Source organism: Salvelinus alpinus, chromosome 17 (genome assembly GCF_045679555.1).
Source record: "Salvelinus alpinus chromosome 17, SLU_Salpinus.1, whole genome shotgun sequence".
NCBI lineage: Eukaryota > Metazoa > Chordata > Actinopteri > Salmoniformes > Salmonidae > Salvelinus > Salvelinus alpinus.
In genome coordinates, this window is record NC_092102.1 from 12,332,402 (window position 1) to 12,355,597 (window position 23,196).

Here is a 23,196-nt window from a genome sequence, read left to right on the forward strand (position 1 = left end):
GTGTGCTGGAGTGGCTGTGTGTGTGTGTGTTTCAAAACAAAGAAAACGGGGCGGGGTTTGTTCATAAATGGATATGCGTCAGCGCTCAAGGCTCTCTCTCTCTCGCTAGTCTTTGTCTTACGGCCACTTACGACTCATTAACAACATGTCAAAACATAATTTATGTTCTAGGGTCTAAAACAGAGGCTGTAGGGTTTAAAAAAAGTAAATCAGCCCCTTTTTGTCTAGAACTCCCAACCCCCAGCATCGAGGTGCTACGACACCGGTTAGTTTGTAGAATAGCCCTGGGTGTAATAAGGTTTAAACACACCAAACCCATTGTTTGAACCAAATAACGTAGGAGTTAAATATAGCTGGGGTCTAGTCCTAAAAAACGACAAACCCCAAATGCTATGTGAAAATCATACAGTACTTTCTCTAGGTAGTGGGGGGACAAACTCTATTGACAACCGCGACCCTGTTAGCAGCGTTTTAGTTCCGATGCAAACAGCACCTCCAGAAACTCCAAGAATCGTTATCGGACTGAAGCGTTAAAAAGATAATCTGGGAAAACAGTCTAATGGATCTATCGCAAGGTGAGTTCTTGAAATAAATCTTTATATTAGATTTGGTTGTTGTGGGGAATTGTTTGAAAAGCGTGGTATGTTATAGAAATATTAAACATGCATTAGGACCAGTATGCTTACCGTATAACAAGGCAATATTAGCTAAAGTGGTTATAGCTTTAATATTGTCGAATGTTTTATAGATTCTGAAGCATTCACGCAGATACTCCGAGGTATAACTGAGCTCGAACCATCCAATGGGGCTCCGGAACAAATTGCAGACAAACAAACGCCTACCCTGAATTGTAAACGTAAGTAAGCTCCAAGAATTCCATACATAAAAATATTTATACCTTAAAAACAAAAAGTGTGGGCATCTTATATTAAAAGTGATTTTATATGTTTACAGAGGACCTAAAGCCTAGAAGGTTAAACGAGGCCCTATGGAGCCTGAACGGTTTCTGCCAAGCATATGACTACGAGACAATTATCCCCTATGACCCGGATGTTTTTACACACAAGCCACGAACACAGGATTTAAACGGCAGGTCAACTCCCCAGGGACAGGACACCGGTGTCCCCCATATTTCTAAACACCAACGGACAATTAGTGCTCAGATCCACAGTTCCGCTTCACCCGAACAATTCTACTTGGCCGATATTCACGAGACCTCGTTCCAAGGACAAGGTATGAATCAATTATATATTATTATTTATAGCGATATTTTATTATTTTATTATTTATATATTTTTTTATGCCGGAATATGTTAAAACAAGGCCTTATATTGTTTTTTTCAGGCTCAACATCTACCGAACCTGCAGATGCTGTAATACTGGCTGAACAAAGACATCAGCCCCTGGTTTCAGAACTTCTTCAGAACAGCCCTCGTCAAAAAAGCCGAGGTATTTAATTAATGTATTGTTAATATATAGGCTTATATCTGAAATGTATTTGGCATTTTTAACATATTTTAGGGTTAATAACCTATTTTTGTATGTATTATTTTTATTTCAGACTCCTCACCGGCTTATAAAGACAACGCACAAACATCGGAGGATGCCCAGACAAGCATCACCGAGGAGGCTCCAAAGACACCAGTCAAGAAAACAGCGAAACCTGATGATTTCAAAGATTTAAATGACATTTCTGAGGTAGACGATTTGATGTTCTGTGAAGCTGCCAACCTTCTTGAATCGGCCAATTCTGTGGGGGCAACAGCAGATTCTGAAATAGACCAAGACCGTTTTTTCAAAGCGTTTACCCTGGGTTTAAAATCACGAAAGGCTCTACTCCAGAGGCGCATGTGTATTCTACTCGAGCATCAATACAATCAGGATGTGTCATTCTGGCGTAGCGAGCTACCCCGTATGTTAAAAAACATTAGGGCTAAAACAAGCAAATACCGCCGTTAAAAAACACACATGTAAACAGACACACATCCTTAATTAGACAAATGGCGCCCCCTATAGACCTAAGCGAGACAATTGAAACCCTCTTAGCCATGATCCCGACAGAGCTCCAAGATATAGTTAACCATATGAATGATTCGGGGGTAATTGACATAATGACAATAGATGAAAATCTATTATCACAGATTCCCTCCGAACTCATAGACATTATTACACGTATGAATGAGTCAGGGCCTTCCGAGGAAAACATGTTATCACAGATTCCCGAAACCATCATATCTCTAATTACCCAGCTTAACGCGAGCCCTAGGTTTAATTCGGCCCCACATACACCTCTAAGACAGCCTTTAACAACATTGTCCGAAGAGTCTGAAACCCAATATGATGTTTTTGAACAGTTGGACAAATGTCTAGCAAATCTGGAGGGGGGCGGTCTTGAGATCAGTGTACAGAACGAGAGCCCTAGGTTTAATTCGGCACCCCAGACACCTATAAATCAGCCTTTAACACCAATGTCCGAAGAGTCTGAAACCCAATACGATGTTTTTGAACAGTTGGACAATTGCCTAGCAAATCTGGAGGGGGGAGGTCTTGATCGAAGTGTACATGTTTTGCGCCGAAATAAATTCAACAATATTGAGGTTCGACAGTTTTTCAATTTCGCATGGGGGGGGTCAGATTCGGGAATATGCTGTGTTTTACGTAATGCTTATGGCCACTTTGAATGAACTGTTAGCTAGAATTAGAGATTATAGCGAACCAAGGGATCTCTTACAGTTGGAAATTTGTGGAGACAGTCTACAGAGCAAGGTATCGCTTATTTTACAGAATGGTGAAGCAGATCTTGAACAATTTGTTAACCTGCTAGAACGCCTTGTTCAGTCAAATTTAAACGTGCTAGCAGATAGGACCCTCGAACTTGTAGTACAATTAGTACGGCAACCACAAGGGGGCGGGGGTCAGAGAAGAATGCTCGATAGTCTAATGCAGTCCGAAATCATAAGTAATAAAAGGGCCTATCTCATAAACGTTCCCAATCCAGGTAATAAGCTATGTTTTGCCATAGGTTTGGCCCACTTACTCAGCCCCGGATGTACTGATCAAGCCGCGTTACAAAAAGCTCGAGAGCTACAAACTGCGGTGGGTCTCGGTATACAGGATGCTGTGGCTTTCTCAGACATAGTCAAATTTGAAAACTTTCTGAATATCAAGATTGTGGTTTTGTACCACAGTAGGGCTAATGACGCTCTCTTAAAATTCCAAAATATACACGAACCACATCCTAAGACTATGTACTTTTATGTGCAAAATGAGCATTACTATGCCGTAACTAACATCACAGCGTTTTTAGGCGCCCCATATGTCTGTCCCGCCTGTCATACCGGCTACACACGCATGGGGGGGCACTCGTGCCGTTACAACTGTTCAGTATGTCTGGATAAACATTGCCCTATGCAACCGCTAAACTTGACACCCTGTGAGGATTGTCACCGCACATGTCGTTCGGCCTACTGTTACGAAAAACACAAAACTGAAACATGGCATCCCAAGGCATGTAAATCTGTAAGCAGTTGTGACATTAACAAGAAATGTCCAAAATGTCATTGCAATTACAACCTTAAAATAGATAGCCCTAAACCTCATGTTTGTGGAATTATACACTGCCCAATCTGTAAAGGGCCTTTGAAAAGCAGAGACGCGGAAGCGGTTCAAGAAGTACCCCATGAGTGTTACATTCAGCCCTTGGCTGAAGATGAACATACAGAGAAATATGTGTTTTATGATTTTGAGACAAATCAGCAATCAGGGGTTCATTTGCCTATTTTTGTGTCAACCATGACTTTCAAGGGTGAAAAGTGGTCGGCCGAGGGACCCAAGTGTGCACAGCTCTTTCTAAAACATTTTAGAAAAGCCCAGTACAGAAACTTCACGTTTATAGCTCACAATGCTAGAGCCTATGACTCCTATCTGCTTCTGAACCCCTTGATACAGCAAGGCGTGGCCCCCAGTGTCATAGCTCAAGGGAGTAAAATATTATGCTTTGTTGACCCCGCCTTCAAACAGAGATACATTGACAGCTTAAGCTTCTTACCCATGAGATTGGCTCAAATGCCAGAGGCCTTGGGTTTTGAAAACTCTGTCAAAGGCTATTTCCCTCATTTATTCACATCTGAGGAGAATCTACATTATATAGGATCTTATCCATCCCCCGAAATGTACGGGTGTGATCAAATGTCTCCCAAAGAGCGGGAGAGATTCATGACATGGTACGAGACCGTAAGACATGGCACTTTTGATTTCCATAAAGAGATGGAATCATACTGTGACAATGACGTTGTTATACTTCGTGAAGGATGCCTCAGATTCAGAGAAGAGGTAATCAAAGATGCGGGCATTGACCCCTGGAGCTGTACAACTATTGCATCAGCGTGCATGAAAACCTATCGTACACACTATCTAACTCCTGCATCTATAGCTATCCCATCGCCAGACAACTACCGACGCCAATTCAAGGCCTACTCTAGTGGTTCCATTCAATGGTTGGAGTACTTGGCCCAGGATAAAGATATTTTTATCCAACATGCTTTGAATCGGGGGGAGAAGGCTTTTGGGCCTTACCATGTAGATGGATACACACAGATTGACGGGGTTGAGACAGTGTATGAGTACAACGGTTGTTTCTTCCACGGTTGTAAATTATGCTTTGTCCCCCAGGCCTTGTGTGTCCTAACCCAAAAGACTTTTGGGGAAATGTACCAAGAGTTAAGACAAACTGAATTCTTTAAAGGCTACTTACGGGTTAAAAGTTGTGGTTTTGTGGGAGCACGAATGGACAGCCCTCAAAAAGGCGGATCCTAGTGTTAAGGCCTTCCTTACCCATTATGACCCTCCAGAGCCCCTGGAACCGCGACAGGCCTTGTTTGGAGGCCGGACCAATGCTTTGACATTGCGTTATGTAGCTCAACCCGACGAGACAATAGGCTATGTAGATTTTACATCCCTATATCCTCATGTAATGAGTTCCTCATTCTATCCTATAGGGCATCCTGAAATTATTCACAGCGACTTTGACGAACCCCAAAATTATTTTGGTTTAATCAAAGCGACTGTCTACCCTCCTAGGGGGCTGTTTATACCTGTGTTGCCTTACAAGGGTACTAAAGGAAAACTTTTCTTTCCCCTTTGTCGCACATGCAGTGAAAACAACAACCAGGAAAACCCCTGTGATCACTCAGATCAACAAAGAGCCCTGACCGGTGTATGGGTCACTGTAGAATTCTCTAAGGCTTTAGAGAAGGGGTATCGTGTGGCCAAAATCTTTGAAGTGTGGAACTTTTCCAGGAAATCAGACACACTTTTTAAAGAGTACATCAAAACCTTCTTGAGATGCAAGCAGATGGCTTCAGGCTATCCTGCATCGGTCACAGATCAAGAACGTAAAGACCAGTACATTCAAGACTACCATGACAGAGAAGGCATACTTCTTGACCCTGACAGAATAGAGGTCAACAAAACCAAAAGAAATGTGTCGAAATTGTACTTGAACTCCCTTTGGGGGAAATTAGCGCAGAGATGCAATATGCTAACAACTTCGATCATTAAAGACCCCGAAGAATTTTTGGAATTTGTTTTTTCGGACCAATACGAAATTTCACATTTTTCCTTCTTGAGTCAAGACATTGCCTTGGTGCAATGGAGGCGCCACCAAAAGTGGGTTCTACCCCCGGGTAATGTAAATGTGTTTCTTGCAGCATTTACCACAGCCTATGGCCGACTTGAACTGTACACCCTCATGGAACAGCTTCAGAGGCGGGTTCTTTACCACGACACAGACTCTGTGGTCTATGTAAGCAAACCGGGGGATTGGAACCCCCCACTTAGCAACTATCTTGGGGGTTTAACGAGTGAACTCGAAGAGGGTGACCATATTACAGAATGGTCCTCATGTGGTCCAAAAAGCTATGCTTTTAGGACTAAAGCCAATCACGTGGTGTTGAAAGCCAAAGGCGTGACTCAAAACTATGAAAATGCCCCGCGTGTAAACTTGGAATCAATCACGCGCTTGGTCGAGGGGTTCGTAAAGGACAAGAATAGTGACTTAGAGATTTTGAGCTCCTACAACAAAATAGTGAGGGATAAAAAGGGGTTCCATCTAAGAAACGCACCACTCACTAAAAGATTCAGGGTAGTCTATGACAAGAGACAGCTATTGCCTGACGGTACCACATTGCCCTTTGGCTACTGACTTATGCTACAAGCCCCAGTGTGTCTTAAAGCTTAAGATATTATGACTGCTGTCGAGGGTTTTGACCCCCGTCTACAATTGCCTTTTTCAGCATTAATTGCAGGCCCTTCAAACAGTGGTAAAACTTTTTTTGTAAAAAGTATTTTAGAGAATTCTGAACATGTGTTATCTCAAAAGCCTGACAATATTGTATGGTGTTATTCATGTTACCAACCTCTGTATGATGAATTATTGAAGACAATAAAAATCAAGTTTGTTGAAGGAATACCCGATTCTCTGTCTGATGATGAACTTCTCCCCCCACATGTAAATAATCTGCTGGTTTTGGACGATATGCTATTTGCTGGTAGCGAACACCCCGAAATTGCACGAGCTTTTACCCAATATACTCATCATAGAAACCTGTCCGTGCTTTACTTGGTCCAGAATGTGTTTCACCAAGGTAAAAATAGTCGGACCATTAGCTTGAATGCCAACTACATGGTATTGTTTAAAAATCCTAGAGACAAACTGCAAATTAGCACTCTAGCTCAGCAGATGTACCCTGGACGGAAATCATACTTTATGGAGAGCTATGAGGACGCTACCAAAGAGCCATTTTCTTATTTAATCGTGGATTTAAAAGCAAATACTCCAGAACACCTTAGGCTACGTACAGGGCTGTTTCCGGGGGAGAGGCCTGCTGCATACCTTCCTAAAAAGTAAACGCTATGTCTCTGCGTTTAAAAAGAAACCTCCCCCTCTTGAGAAGGCTAGTTGGGTCTACAGCTAAAGAACGGAAGGCCATCTTGGGTCGCTGTTCTTCAGATCTCATATTAGCCCTATGTGAGATTGCTTTGAATCTTCTCAAAGGACGCATTCCACTCACCCTGAACCAATTGAAAAAATTAAAGAGACAAAAGACCGCGATCAAACTCTTTGCCAATAAAAGGGCCAGTCTTCAAAAGAAAAGACATAGTATACAACAGTCTGGGGGTTTTCTTCTGCCTTTACTAAGTATAGCCGTGCCCTTCATCACCAGCCTTATTGCGGCCAGACGTGGGGGTTGAACACGCGGTGTGATGGCCACTAAAATGTACTTGGTGCCTCAACAAGAGTTGGATAGACTTAAAAAACAAATGCAGGGTCCTGAAAATATCAGACAAACAGCTGAAAATGATTTGGATACGGCCATGAAGGATGTCTTGAACCGAAAAGGATTGAACCCCTATGATAAGATTCAAAAATACACAAACCTAATGCAAAGGTATTTGACTCGGGTAAAACAAGGGGAGAGAGAGACTAGCCATTTAACCCTTTCCCTACCGGACCCTTTAACAGATGTCGAACCTAGCTATAGCCATGCCCCTGTAAGGCCTGTACTGGCGATCTTACCTAGTGGAGATAATATGTCTGGTGAAGCTCAAATGCCATTTGAAGATAAAGTTATGCATGACCTACTGACACATGTGCCGTTACGTAACAGGAAGAATGTTAAATACATTATGAACAAGATAAAAAGACTCAAAGGGGGTAGCTGCTTGGAACGACTCTGGAGAGTTTATCCTTCAGGGCTCTGTGGTTAGGGGGTCCCATATGCAGGACTTGCTTAAAAGTACCACGGCTGCCCACAAGGTTGCTGAGGACCGAAGGCCTCCAGGATGGCGTCAGTTTCTTAAGGCCCTGGCAATCCTCAACATTCCCCTCTCGGGTGTACCCAACCATAAGCTTCGTCAACAGATTCAAGCTTTAAAACAAAAGCCTTCAACGAGATACAGCACCCCTAAAGATGACCCAACAACACCTCCACCCTATGAAAACGATGATGATAACTCATTTACTCCCCTGAACGTCTCAGGACCTTTTCCTAATCCCGATCTCTCGGGTGGTTAGCCTTTTGAAAATGACTTTTGAATGACTATGATTAAATTCAATAAAAAAAATATTTGAAAAAATAAGCATTTTAACATTTGTGACATTCTTGAAACATATGACGTGAGCATACGCCTTGATTACGCGTTCTTAAAGGACACACATTTGAACACTTTTGATATTTTCTAACAAAACAAGCTACAAGGTTATCATTACTTCTTAAATCATCCTTATAAAGAGACATTACATCTTCAAAAGAAACTCCCCGGGCTCTTTGGCACAGGTAAAATACACAGTGGTGACCGCATGTAGTGGAAAGGTTATCTTGCACTTGTTTGATGTTGTAGTAGATCTTCGAACCGTTTAGGGTCAAAAAATCTTTAATAGATTTAGGGAAATGGGAAAAACCGGGGGGAAAGCCATAGGAATCAAAAAAAGTTGAGATTTTTCTTCCACCTTCCTGTTCTAATGTCATAGCTAGCCAATGTTCACCCGGCATGTGTTTAGGATGGGTATTGACAATAAACATTGCAGGCCTCTCAGGCCATATCTCAATAGGTAATTCATCACAAGCCAACACTCCACAAAATTGTTTTCCAATCAAGCGGCTCATGAGCCCGTCCAACTCTTGGGTATTCATGTCTTTGTTCAAAGGTCCTTAATAATAATCCACTAAGACCTGTCTTCGGGCATTCACTTCCAAGATTGAATCAGAGCATGCGTAAACAATCATGCTAACTGTACAGGCTAAAGGTGTACGGAAACGCATTTCCAGCCTGAGGTTCCCTTGGGACACCACAGACAGATTTCCTGAGGTGTCATCATCAGGGGATAAATTGAAAGCATACAACGTGTAACCCTCTGCAAAATCATTTCTGTCAATAGGTAAAGAGAGATCTTTTAGATGTCGCCCTGTAGCCAGGAATAGATTGTAAAATTCTCGCACAGATATGTTGTTATTAAATTGTGGTTGGAAAGCCTTCGCCGGAACCTGACGTCCGTCCTGACAGAGCGCTACATACTCTGCATTGAAGTGCTGAAAATTAAAGGTTTTTTTATCTAAACTGCCCGTATTAGAGGCGTGATCAACCAGACCTATAACCACATATCTAGGTAAAGGGCCTAGAAATAGGTTTTCTTGACTGCAGATTCTACTGCCCACAGGTATGCTAAAGGTTTTCATGGTAATTCTTTGGAGAGGGTAAAGGGCATTTCCTTTCATCAAAGCATGTGAGTGACCCAGGCGCACGGCCGGAGATACAGATACTTTTTTAATAAAAAGGGTTGCCCCCAACACTTTCAAACTAAAATCCCCGTCTTGGGGAGACATCAGGCAAAAATCATCCTTGGCCCTGGTTAATTTTAATCTTAAATCAACCGAATTTAAGAGTAACCGTTCTTGAAAGAAAATGTCAGAGTGTATAGGGCCTAGCAAATGAAACTCTCGAGATTCGGCGCAGTAGCGAGCTCGTGCCGCTAGTCCTTTGTTTGCACCGGTGGAAGGGTCTGTCGATTCCATAGAGGCTCCTGCAGTATCCTTGCTAAACAGCCCGGCGCTAAATTGGGTTTTGAGAGTGTCTTCGGAGTAGTTTAGTAAACACTCCATGATGGCTCTATAAGGGTATGTAGCGCTGCTTTGACTGATTAGGCGTTCACCCAAAGTCACATCAACTTGGGAGAAAATGGTGGCCAAGGGGTAATTAATGAGACTCACTTTGGCATCGCCTGCAATATTAGACCCATCTCTTTTGGTCACTTTTAGACGTAAATGCACCAAGGTGTTGTTGAGGTCCAGATAGTTGTCACCATGGCCTGGTATGAAAAATTCGATAGGCCCGTTATCGGTAATAGCAGAGAGAGGGGCTATCTCCACATAACTGGATCTATCTATTGAATGCTGCGTTAACGGTGCCGTGAAAAGATCGAGTTCTGTCTTTATAGCTTCAGAGGACATTCGATGTAAAAGAGCCATGTCACTTATTCTTTTAGAAAATACTTCCTAGTATTCTTTTAGCCTGTTTTGGTACAGACCTCCTCACTTTACCCCGTCTTTGACTTACTGAGGTTCTTTTAACAGTTAACCGCCGCTTTTTAGGTGCCGGCCTACGCCTTAAACCAGGGGGTCTCTTTTTTGGTCTTCGAGACAATATCATAAGCCCCGAGCCTTCTTGATGCTCCACCTCTGGTGACGCCCTTCGGGTCATAGCATTGGCTACAACCTCACTTACTATATTTTTAGCCGCTGATTTTAAATGTGGTTTGGCTATGCTGAAGCCTCTCTTCATAAACGGTAAAACCATCCTGAAGAGGTTACGGAATATACCTCCTATCCCCGAACCATACATTGTCGGCGCTCCATGATATCCTGGTAGTCCATTACCCACTTGATCCACATAGTATGAAACATAACGGTTAGGGTCGAGCTGATGGTGCTCCATAACTCTTTTATTTGTATTATGTTTATAAATATAATACAGCTATTATATATGTAGAGAGGTTTTGGTGGGTCTAAAGTGGAGTTTTACAATCGTTTTACCATAAGTAAATTCAATGTTTTCGTTCTGATCCGTTTTAAGCTCAACCAGAATGTTTTCAATATAGTTCTTGCTGACATGTACGTAGTGCGGCTTGTCATAATTGACAGTGACTATGTCCCCATCCTTACCGTCTATATGAACTGTTCGCAGGAGGGGCACACATGTGTCTCCGACCCTTTGATAGGTTATGATGTCGGTATACACAAATATGTTGTAAAAGCCTGCATGTATATCCGCAGGGAATGGGAATAATTTATCGTTCACATACGTCCATTTATTGGGACCCATCCCCAACATGTAGGATAAATTACCGCTGGTCTTTATACCTCCGTTAGCAGGCCCTGAGATTTGTATCCTTTTATGGATTGGATTGTAGAATAGGAATATTTCCATCTTGTTCAGGGTTAGGTGTTCATTCAACTCTGAGACGATCCTGTCGACGGTTCTATAGAAACCTTTTTTAAGCTTAATAAGTTTCGCAGGTTCCGATAACCTTTTGCAATAAAAATCACGGTCCTTAGCTTTGATATTATACCAACTATGGGGGTATGTAATCTCGCTGAGACCTACTTCCCAAGCCTCTGATAACTCTATAGGCTTTGGAAAATTGGTTGTATACTTCGAACTCTGATTATTACGATATATCTGTGCCGACGCATTACTGGGGAGAGTCAGGTAGAAGCCGCTGTGTTCCATGATGCCCAACTGTGTACACGCGAATGATGCGCTAGTTATCATGACTAGGGGTTTAAATTAATCCCCGTTGCCTCCACCACATCCTGCTCCAATACCCAACTGTTGAACTTTTGAGGCCAGTTTTTCCAGCGGACCAGCAACCATTTTTTACCCTTTTCTCTCTTCTGATCTAGAATCTCCTCCACGTGAAAGACTTTGTCTTTACCCAACTGGACCTTCTGTAATTCCTTCTCATAAAAAGATCCCTCTATAAGATCCCCGTCATAATCTTTTAATTTGTAGACCGGCGGAATGCGTGGCAGACATTCGGTAACGGTAAACAACTCCGAGCTAAAGCCTTGTTCGTATTTTTTGTCGAAAACACCCCTCAACTTTGATATACGCACCAAGTCACCCACTAGGAATTTAAAAGTCATTTTTTTCTTACGGCGAAGTGGGAACAAACCATACATATTTTTAAAGACTTGAAAAGAGTTTTCCGAAGAGACCTCCGAGGGCTTCATACGTATAGTCTTATGGTAGCTGTGGTTGTACCCGTTTACTAAATCCTGAACTATGTCTGTATATCTGTGGGTGTTGTGAGCTGTAAAATATCTCCACATCCGCTCTTTCAAAGTCCTATTAAAGCGTTCCACAACCGAAGCTTTCAAATCAGAGCCTGTAGCAAAATGTACTATATTATACTTATTCATTAGCTTCTGAAATGTTTTATTAAAAAATTCTTTTCCGCCATCCGTCTGCACTTTCTTGGGTGCGCCTCCTGCCTTCAAGATCGATTCAAAGGCCCTGGTCACCTCTGCCCCGCTCTTATTTTTTAACACCCTTACATAGGCTAATTTAGAGAAAATATCTATAACCGTTAGCATGTAGCGATTTCCATCATTTTTATCGGCAAGGGACTGCATGTCACATAGATCCGCCTGAAATTGTGATAATGGATGCGTAGAAAAAACTCTATTTCTTGGAAATTGTTTTCTTACAGGTTTATGTAGAGTGTAGGCATCTTGCTCGGATAACCATTCATTCACTTTAGCATCGCTTAACAGACTACCTGTTTCTTCGACTATAGCTCTCTGTAAACGCTCTTTACCCCCATAAGACCCGGGGTTAGCGGGATTATAATATATGTTTTTCAACAGCTGCTCAGCCATCCTTCTTGCCTCTCTGAGGTACAATAACGTTAATGAGCCACTTTCATATAACGACAACATTTCAGTTTGTGAATTTTTATTTTAAGAATGCAACAATTATTACGTATACAGACAATTCAGGATTTGTTGCAAGATACAAGTCCCCGTTTTCTCAACAATCACCGCATGCAACACCCTGTATATATTGTTTAGATTTACAGGTTTGTTTCGCTGAATTTTTAAAACACACACGTCTGCTATATAAGTATATAAACAACAAATATGATACACATTCACATTAAAGGGTGGTTCAAACAAATAAAGTAAAATCTTAGCCAAAGTTTTTTCTAGTTCTTCAGAATCCTCAACAAGCCTTGATACCATATGTGACCATTGTAAACTCTCGCCCGTATGTCGGACATGTTTCATGATTTGCTCCATTTTCAGCAAACGCTCTACATTAGCCCAGGTATTGTGTGTCGTGTAGAACGATCCCTTGTTCACTTTATTTTCAATAATCTGATGCATAACATATGTAAGGTCTCTCAAAAGGTATTTATTCGCTCAAACATCGTAGACACATAGTTACCCATAGCTCTAAATAAACAAAATGTCACTCGGTCTCTTGGGATTTATTGAGCCAGAAAAGCATCACATCAGACACCACAGCTTCCCTGTATTTGTTGTCGTCCACCAGGGTGTGTCGGATTTCTTTGAGTTTCTCGTGGATGAAGATGGCCTCCTTCAGTTCATGTAGGAAGGCTTCGGTTACCCCGTAAACTCTAGGGATAGACGGCACCATACCCATAGACTCCAGGGCGATGACCAGCGCTGGTATAAAACGGCAGGACCACAGTCTTTTCACCAGCTCCTCAAAATGATTGAAAAAGTAGTATCTAGGAGGGTCGTAGAGGCAAGGATGACGACGCTGGCTGGGATGATTGATCTCACAGCCGATGCATTTTTCTCGTATATATTCGCCAATCACCACGTCTAAAAGTGTAGCTACAGAGGCCTTGATTGTATCCACAAAAATAGTACTGGCCACCCCATCAAACACATCCTCAGGCTGGGTAAATGTAGGGGGTGTCACGGGTCTTGCCAGGGGTGCGTAGAGTGTAGGGCTTCGTGGCATAGAGTCTTTAGTGTCGGGCCCCCATGACGTAGTGGCTTCCTCGTAGATGGTCTGGAGATCCATGGTGTATGCTGAAATGAAGAACTGGCTGCTTTTTTCTTTTTATTGTAGAACAAGGCCATTGGGTATCTGGGGGGGGGCGGGGTTAAAGCATCCGCTTACTTAGTTTTCTTCTGACGCTGTATCTTCTTGAGGCTCTTTTGCATCGTAATCTTTACGATTCGTATATATTATGCACTTCTTTAAATGAACAAGGCTCTGACGCTGTTGGCTCTGTACAAAGAGAGCATCCAACGGTTGCAACATTTTCAATTCCATTACATCCCAACTCTTAAAAGGAATAAGCAGACGCAGTCGGGTATCCCCAGTCAGGCCACCACCCCTAAGGTTGTGGTTTCGGATTGCCTCGGTGCCGATATAGAACTCCACGCTGCCGCACGGTCGGCCATTCTGTCTTTGTATTTTCACCCTGTGAAATATTTGTCCTGAGGAGTCTGGGGTACCTTCCCAACGGGTCTCGTGGCCCGTGAACACACTATACCCCTTGGTGATAAGGCTCAGTTCAGGACACACAACCTTGCGAAAAACCGACCAGTCTTCAACACCATATTCCAAGCCTACAGTCTGGTCTGTATATTCTTCTCCTTCATCTACCGTATAGAGGGTCACTCTACAGGCCAGGTAATCAAACCGATACCCCCACTGCTGGCCATTAGACATCAACACTTGATCTGTCAGAGCATTTGCTGGCGGTATTTGGGTTCTATACACATTTAAAAAACGTTTTTTTGGCGCATCATATATTGCTGGTTGATACTTTGCCCTTGCTCTATGGGCAACCCGAGGGCCTGCTTCAGTTGTTACCGTCATCACTTCTTTGGTACCGATCCCAAATTCCATGGTTATTCTTAAGATCTTGTGCACTCTTAAACAGGAATTGTTCAGCGGCTTTATAAGGGGCCTTAACCAACCCCAAACCGTGAGAAACAGTAACAGGGTGACCTGACACATGGTCACTTACTCAAACCCACCAACCCCCCTGGGCATGCACCCTTCTACATGACATAGGGTCATAAATCATTACATAGGGTCATAAATCAGGCTTGGGTCATCAATCATTAACGGTTGACCTGTCAACTGGGCCCTTACTCACCCCATAGCCCCCACCTAACCAGGCTTGCCTGACCAGAAGACATGCACACGTCATCACTACATAGGGTTCACATAGAGTTCACATAGGGTCATCAATCAAATTTTGACGCGTGACATCTACTTTAATCTCTCTAAGGTGTAAAAAAAAAAATGAAAATACTATTTATTTTAAAATTCGGCAAAATCGGCATCCAAAATTACCGATTTCCGATTGTTATGAAATCGGCCATAATTTAATCGGCCTTTCCGATTAATCGGTCGACCTCTAGATGCAACCCATCAGGATGCTCTCGATGGTGCAGCTGTAGAACCTTTTGAGGTTCTGAGAACCCATGCCAAATCTTTTCAGTCTCCTGAGGGGGAATAGGTTTTGCCGTGCCCTCTTCATGACTGTCTTGGTGTGCTTGGACCATGTTAGTTTGGTGTGCTTGGACCATGTTAGTTTGTTGGTGATGTGGACACCAAGGAACTTGAAGCTCTCAACCTGCTCCACTACAGCCCCGTTGAAAAGAATGGGGGCATGCTCGGTCCTCCTTTTCCTGTAGTTCACAATCATTTGTCTTGATCACGTTGAGGGAGAGGTTGTTGTCTTTGCACCACACGGTCAGGTCTCTGACCTCCCCCCTACAGGCTGTCACACCGTCGCCGGTGATCAGGCCTACCACTGTTGTCATCGCCAAACTTAATGATGGTGTTGGGAGTCGTGCCTGGCCGTGCAGTCACGAGTGAACAGGGAGTACAGGAGAGGACTGAGCACGCCCCCGAGGGGCCCCTGTGTTGAGGATCAGCATGGCGGATCCTCAACAGCAAACAAATAAAGTCTGTTTTTACATCCATTGTTAATGACAATAGTTCCTCAATGTATTTGAAAAATCTTTCCAGCTCTCTCCTTTTTGATAACCACTCAGCGTGAAAGGGAAAAATGTAATGCTCTGATCCACTGCAAACATCATAAAACACCTGATTACTTCTTATCCCTTGCACAAATAGCCTACAGCGGTCTCTGTCCTGAGCTCACTGGCATGGGAAACTAAGGGTCCAGAATATTTTACAATGTTGCTAGTGTGAGCTTCCAGTTGGACCCAAGTTAACAATTGATACAATGTTCCAAGTTAGTTGCAGACAAGCCATGCACACCCAAAGTGATTTCTAGGATTAAAAAAAAAAAAAATTTATTATAATTTTTTATTTTAAATCAGGATATTTTCTACCTGAAGGCTGCTATGTTTTTATTTGTGGGCTTTATAGGCTATTGCCTATTGCATATTTACATTGCCTATTTACATAGTTGGCAATGTCAGTTACTTTTTAGGTTTGTATCATTTTCATTTAGATTAATTGAATTTTGATTAACATCTTTGAATCTCAAAATCGTGGTTATCAATTAAATGAAACAGGTTAAGGATGTTTTCTTCATCTCTGGCTCCCTTGAGTCATTTGTCTTATTTCATCAAACAGTGCCCCTAAAGCATCAAAATGCATGTATAGATGATTTTATTAAAACACATTGGGTGTGTCTATACATGGAAAAATATGTTTTAACATTTTGACCAATCAATTAGTCTAAAGAACAGACCACTATCGGTCGACCAAGAATTTATTTTTTTAAAGTCGGGGACAGCCCTACTATTTATCATTCTGTGTAAGAGGAACTTCTTTCACTGCAACCCTGCTGTTTTACATCTCTTGTTCCTTCTCTCTCTCTCTCCCCCCTCTCCGTGGTACGGGGTGTTAATCTATCTGGGACAGTGGGGCAGCTGAGAGCACACTTCAGTTGCCTCTTCTGATGGTGGAGCTGCCAGAGAGCTAGCCCGGCCCAGATCGGTTTGTGTTCTTCCCAACTCCATTGCTGTCATTGTCGAGCCAAACATGGTAAATAGTAGGAAGTGTAGGAACGACAGGCCTTTCCTGCACATTTTCCTTCAGCAGAGGCAGCAACAGGTCTAGGCTTGTGTGTCTGACACTCACTCAGCCAGGCACCCACACATAGTACACAAACACGAGGCAGTCGGCCAGCATTGACTCACTGAACAATCTGTCCACTTCCTCTTCTCACTGACTTTCAACATCAACAAACAGTAAATGCCTGAAGCCAAGGAACCCAGTGAGTAACTATTTCCAAGGTTGGGAAGGGAAATGTGGTAGTACTACTGAAAATAGTAACACAGGGACCCCTGGTGTTTCCTAGGCAGAGCAGGCTTTGTTTACTCTCTGCTGCTGGGAAAAGAAAGGCACTGTGTGTACTCATTGTGTTTCAAGTGAGGCATTGATCCTCTGTCAATAGGCATTGGCTGAGTGAATGGCGGTTATGGAGGGATAAAGGAACATACAGTAGATAAAAGAAAAATCGGTAGGCCTTAGATTTTCAACTAAACTCACACGTCATTGAACTCCTCCAGACTAGTAGCAGGTGTGAAGACATCTAGAAGGCCGATCACCTGAAACACAGAGGCCAACGCAACAAGTAAGGAGGATTGTATCAGCTCTCCCAAATGATTTCATGACTCCACAATGAATTGGTTTCAGCAGAGTAGAGCATTGGAATACTTGGAACTAGAGCAGCGGAATATTTCAGCCAACAAATTCCTACAGTTGATATCTCAGTCAGCAGCACAGTTGCATACTATGATTAATATAGCCAACATACTTCTGCTGCCTTTGAGAGAGAGAGAGAGAGGACTGAGCTCCAGAGAGGGGCAAAGAGAAAGAGAGGGAAGAGGAACTAGAGCAGAGGAATACTTCAACCAACATATTCCTAGACTTATCGCAGCAGCAACATAAAACAGTTCTGCTGCTTTTAACCTCTCTTGGGTAGGGGGCATTTTATTTTCATATGCCCAAAGTAAACTGCCTGCTACTCAGGCCCAGAAGCTAGGATATGCATATAATTGGTAGATTTGGATAGAAAACACTCTAAAGTTTCTAAAACTGTTGAAAATATGTCTGTGAGTATAACAGAACTGATATGGCAGGCGAAACCCCGAGGACAAAACACCCCCCCCAAAAAAACTCAGCCTACCGCTATTTTCAATGGCTGTCACTTTTATTATAAGGCAAAATCCTCCCAGATTGCAGTTCCTAGGGCTTCCACTAGATGTCAGTCTTTAGAAAGAGTTTCATGCTGGTTTTTGGAAAAATCAGCCAGAAATTGTAGTTTTTCTTGGTGGCTCCCATTTTGGCTGTAGCGTTTCCAAGCGTGTGGAAGAGAGTGCGTTCTTTGGTATTTTTCTCCGGTAAAAACAATAACGATTCTCCGTCTTAAATGTGATCGTTTATTTACATATTAGGGTACCTAAGGTTTGATTATAAACGTTGTTTGACTTGTTTGGAAAAGTTTATTAGTAATGTTTGGGATTCATTTTGTATGCATTTTGATGGAGGGAAAATGGGTGGATTATTGACTGAAGCGCGCCAGCTAAACTGAGTTTTTATGGATATAAAGAAGGACATTACCGAACAAAAGGACCATTTGTGATGTATCTGGGACCTTTTGGAGTGCCAACAGAAGAAGATCAAAGGTAAGGCATTTATTATATCGCTATTCCTGACTTTTGTGGCGCACCTGCCTGGTTGAAATATGTTTTCCATGCTTTTGTAGGCGGGGCGCTGTCCTCAGATAATCGCATGGTGTGCTTTCGCCGTAAAGACTTTTTGAAATCTGACACAGTGACTGGATTAACAAGAAGTTACGCTACCGTCCCACCTGCCCATAAGAAGTTAAGAGAGATGAAACTCACGTTCTCATGTTTCATGTGCTTGAGCAGACGTAGCTCTCTGTAGGTCCTCTTGGCGTGGATAATGGACTGGAATGGCCGGGAGAGCTTCTTCACTGCGATCTTCAGACCAGACTTCTCATCATACGACGAGCTGGAGGAGACGTGATATGGGTTTAAGTTACTGCAACAACTAGGCTACAACAATAGGATAAGATACTAGTCATCGCTCCCAAAATGTTCCATCTGAAAATAAATACAATCCTTACTGATAATATGCAATATTTGAAATTACCGATCAGCAGCATGTGACAAAACATAACTCATCTTCTTCTGTAGGCTTTAGACCAGGGTTATTTAATTCCAGTCCTGGCGGGCCAAAACAGTTCTGTTTTTCATCATCTCGTTCCAATCAGGGACTAATTCAGACCTGGGCCATCAAGTAAGTGCAATTAACTACCAGGTAGAAACAAAAAACAGAAATGTTTCGGGCCTCTAGGAACGGAACTTAACAGCCCCGCTTAAGACATAGGCTGCAGCCTAAAACAAGTTGTTGCAGCCAGGTTGTAATTTTCCAAGAAGACACAGGAAAAACACATTTTAAAATGACTCACTAAAAGGCTAAGTTTGCATGAAACCAGATAAAGTGATGTAAGAGGTGCTGACGTAAGGAAGAAAAACAGACATCAGCTAAACAGAAAATGTCATCCCTCAGACTAAGGCATCATCCCAAATGGCAAAAGAAGAAAAAAAAAGAAATCACCAGGGTCCATGGGTAGTAGTGCACTATGAAGGGTAACGGGTGACAGTTGGGACACAGCCTGAAACACAGCCGCGCTGTCTGGTCATGGCGAGTCTGGCTGACAGGCTGGGGGAGAAGGAGCATCTCTGGGGATATCTCAATAGGTGTTTCCTAGTGTCCTGATGTCCCTTCTCTTTGCCCCCTTCTTAATACGGTAGCAGAATGAAAACACAGCCGTTCCGTTAAGATGGCTGGCAAGCTGGGGGCCGAACGTCTCTCTCCAGGGGAGATCTCAATAGTCTTTCCCTCGATTCCTTGTGGCGTCAATCTCTCCTCACTGTCTTCCAAAAAAGTCAAGAGGGAAGTGAGGAATACATTGGAGGAGACAATCACCTTGGATCTCATCTTGGATCTTCTCCAATGCTCTACTTTCTTCCTCTGACATCTTGAGGAGGCGAGGAGAGGGACGACCCAAAGAATCACAGATAAGACTTGAGATTCACCCTGGCTGAATGACATACTGGGGGAGGGAAGCCTACCTCTCACTACCTCTTCCTTTGAATGTCTGCTAACCAGTCATGAGTGGTCAGCTGCTATAATGGTTAGGGCGTTCTTATGTGCTCTCTTGCCAACTCCATAGCTGTCAATGACAATTCCATAAGAAGTTGGCAAGAGGGCAGAAACAGACTGGCACCCAAGCTAGTCAGCTGCTGTACACACGTAATAGTACAAAGCAGAGGTGCACAAACGCTTGTGGCCAAGGAGGTCAGGAGTCCCAGTGCCGCAACAAGCAAAACATTCAGATAAAGTTGTATGTATGTGAGCTGTGGTGCCCACATAACAGGAGGAAATCGTTCTGAATAAACAAAAGCAAAAATGTTATGTAATATAAAAATGTCCCTTGATCTGATATCCGGGTCTTTTTATCCGTTTTTTTAAAAACCCAACAGCACTAATCCGACCGTCAACAGTTAATCCTTTCTGCCTAGCAGCAGCACAGTAGTCGCCACCTGCTGTGGGGAGCACAACAGAAACAACAACCAGATGTTTACTTAGACAACAACAATCCAGCAGATGATACTAATGCCATAGCAGGTTCTAGGAGGTAATACTGGGTACTACTATGCCCATTTTAAAAGGAAACCTTTGAATATATTATCCTTGACGGATTATGCTGTCCTGTTGTTGTATAGCAGCAGCAGTAATACAGGAACCATTATTTGTGTATAAAAAAAAACCTAGGCCAACATTACTTTAGTAATTTAGAAAATTAGACCTAATGACATGGGCTCACCTGTCCCTACCAAGGTAAAATAAACCTCAACACAGACATGTCATCATTTACATTTTAGTCATTTAGCAGACACTCGTATCCAGAGCGAGTTACAGTAAGTGCACTCATCTTAAGGTAGCTAGGTGGGACAACCACATATCTCAGTCATAGTAAGTAAAATGTTCTTCAAGTAAACAACATATGCCTACCAGTACTTCACAAGACTGGGTCCCAGTCTGTTTCTTCTCTCTTGCCAACGCCTTATGGAATTGTGACGCCAATGCTTTGTTTGACAACGGAGTAGGCAAAAGAACAAACAGATCTGAGAACAGGCTGGCACTTCAGTAAAAGTGAATTCAAATGGTAAAACAGATGTCAAAAGTGTAAAGAAGGGCAAGAGAAATGTGATGTCATTGAAACGGACCCCCCCACACACTCCTATTTCCAACTGACTGGCTTTCTTGACGTCTATAGTATTCTCTCGGGTATGCAATCTGGTTCCCGCTCAGGTTACGGATGTGTCACTGCAACCTTAAATGTCCTCAATGATGTCACCATTGCCCTTGATTCTAAGCAATATTGTGCTGCTATTTTTATTGACTTGGCCAAAGCTTTTGATACGGTAGACCATTCCATTCTTGTGGGCCGGCTAAGGAGTATTGGTGTCTCTGGGGTCTTTGGCCTGGTTTGCTAACTACCTCTCTCAAATAGTGCAGTGTATAAAGTCAGACAATGCTGTCTCAGCCACTGTCTGTCACCAAGGGAGTACCCCAAGGCTCGATCATAGGCCCCACGCCTTTCTCAAATTACATCAACAACTTAGCTCAGGCAGTAGGAAGCTCTCTCATCCATTTATATGCAGATGATACAGTCTTATACTCAGCTGGCCCATCCCCAGATTTTGTGTTAAATGATCTACAACAAAGCTTTCTTAGTGTCCAACAAGCTTTCTCTACCCTTAAACTTGTTCTGAACACCTCCAAAACAAAGGTCTTGTGGTTTGGTAAGAAGAATGCCCCTCTTCCCACCGGTGTGATTACTACCTCTGAGGGTTTGGAGCTTGAGGTAGTCACCTCATACAAGTACTTGGGAGTATGGCTAGACAGTACACTGTCCTTCTCTCAGCACATATCAAAGCTGCAGGCTAAAGTTAAATCTAGACTTAACTCTATTGTAATCGCTCCTCTTTCACCCCAGCTGCCGAACTAACCCTGATTCAGATGACCATCCTACCCATGCTAGATTACGGAGACATCATTTATAGATCGGCAGTTAAGGGTGCTCTCGAGCGGCTAGATGTTCTTTACCATTCGACCATCAGATTTGCCACCAATGCTCCTTATAGGACACGTCACTGCAAACTGGTCATCTCTGTTTACCTATCGCAAGACCCACTGGTTGATGCTTATTTATAAAACCATATTAGGCCTCACTCCCCCCTATCTGAGATATCTACTGCAGCCCCCATCCTCCACATACAACACCCGTTCTGCCAGTCACATTCTGTTAAAGGTCCCCAAAGCACACACATCCGTGGGTCGCTCCTCTTCAGTTCGCTGCAGCTAGCGACTGGAACGAGCTGCAACAAACACTCAAATTGGACAGCTTTATCTCAGTCTCCTCATTCAAAGACCCAATCATGGACACGCTTACTGACAGTTGGGGCTGCTTTGTGTGATGTATTGTTGTCTCTACCTTCTTGCCCTTTGTGCTGTTGCCTGTGCCCAATAATGTTTGTACCATGTTGTGTTGCTACCATGCTGTGTTGTCATGTGCTGCTGCCTTGCTATGTTGTTGTCTTAGGTCTCTCTTTATGTAGTGTTGTCTCTTGTTGTGATGCGTGTTTTGTCCTATATTTATTTTTTAATCCCAGGCCCCCGTCCCCGCAGGAGGCCTCTTGGTAGGCCATTTTTGTAAATAATGATTTGTTCACAACCGACTTGCCTAGTTAAAGAAAGATGAAATAAATACAACATTTTCTCGTCTAAGAAGAAAGTCAAGACAGACAGACATCATCCCCTTTCCTCAATATCTAAGGAGCAAGAGAGAGTTATCACATATCTGGCATACAATCTACAGCTATGTTTTCAATACTTGGCGTTACAGGTTAGCTTATACAAAACGCTGCATAGACGTCTCAACTAGCCTGCTCTTGGTGATACCGTCTCCATTCTGGGTTTGGGGAAAAGGGAATCTTATAAAGTGTCAGTGTCCAGTTGCAGGTCCGTCTACAAAAACCAAAGAAAACTACAAAAGATTTGAAATCGATGTTTTATATCGCTAGAGGTGGTGCCTCCCATTTTAGCTGCTGCAGATCCAACATTCCCCACATCTTTGCAGGAACTAGACGTTTCTATGCACCCTGCCACGTGAAGAAGTAGATGACAGTACATCATACAATGCAACCCAAAAAGACCTACACACACACACACACGAGGCATTTCTCACTAGATACAAAACATTGATTTAATATCTTACGTAGTTTCCTCTGGTTTTTGAGGACCCACCTGCAATGGACATTTATAAGATGCCCATTTCCCCAAATCGAGAATTTATACAGCATTGCCAAGACCAGGTTATAGTTTAGACATCGATGCAGCGTTTTGTATAAGGTAACCTGCAACGCCCATTAATGGAAACGTAGTTATCAGATATCTGGCGTACAATATGCATCTAGTCAAGACAGTAAATCAATTAGCCATATATCCTGCAGTTTGGTTTGACCTATGCTGGGCATATGAGTCACCATGTCATACAGAATTAAG

The 23,196-nt window shown here is 42.9% G+C and overlaps 1 protein-coding gene and 1 long non-coding RNA gene across 3 annotated transcripts in view; one reads left to right on the plus strand and one right to left on the minus strand.

Annotated features, from left to right (window-relative positions):
• Positions 1–23,196, minus strand: part of LOC139542159 (mitogen-activated protein kinase 14A) — a 51,898-nt gene that overhangs the window by 27,593 nt on the left and 1,109 nt on the right. For both annotated transcript variants that reach the window (XM_071347251.1, XM_071347250.1), the window contains exons 2-3: positions 18,441–18,570; positions 17,083–17,141 (exon numbers count right to left, since the gene is read on the minus strand). In XM_071347251.1, coding sequence (XP_071203352.1) covers positions 17,083–17,141; positions 18,441–18,570 — 189 coding nt within the window. The remainder of the gene's footprint in view (positions 1–17,082; positions 17,142–18,440; positions 18,571–23,196) is intronic.
• Positions 1,148–3,036, plus strand: LOC139542163 (uncharacterized). Its single transcript, XR_011668476.1, has 3 exons — positions 1,148–1,233; positions 1,345–1,449; positions 1,562–3,036. It is a non-coding gene; the product is annotated as an uncharacterized lncRNA (long non-coding RNA).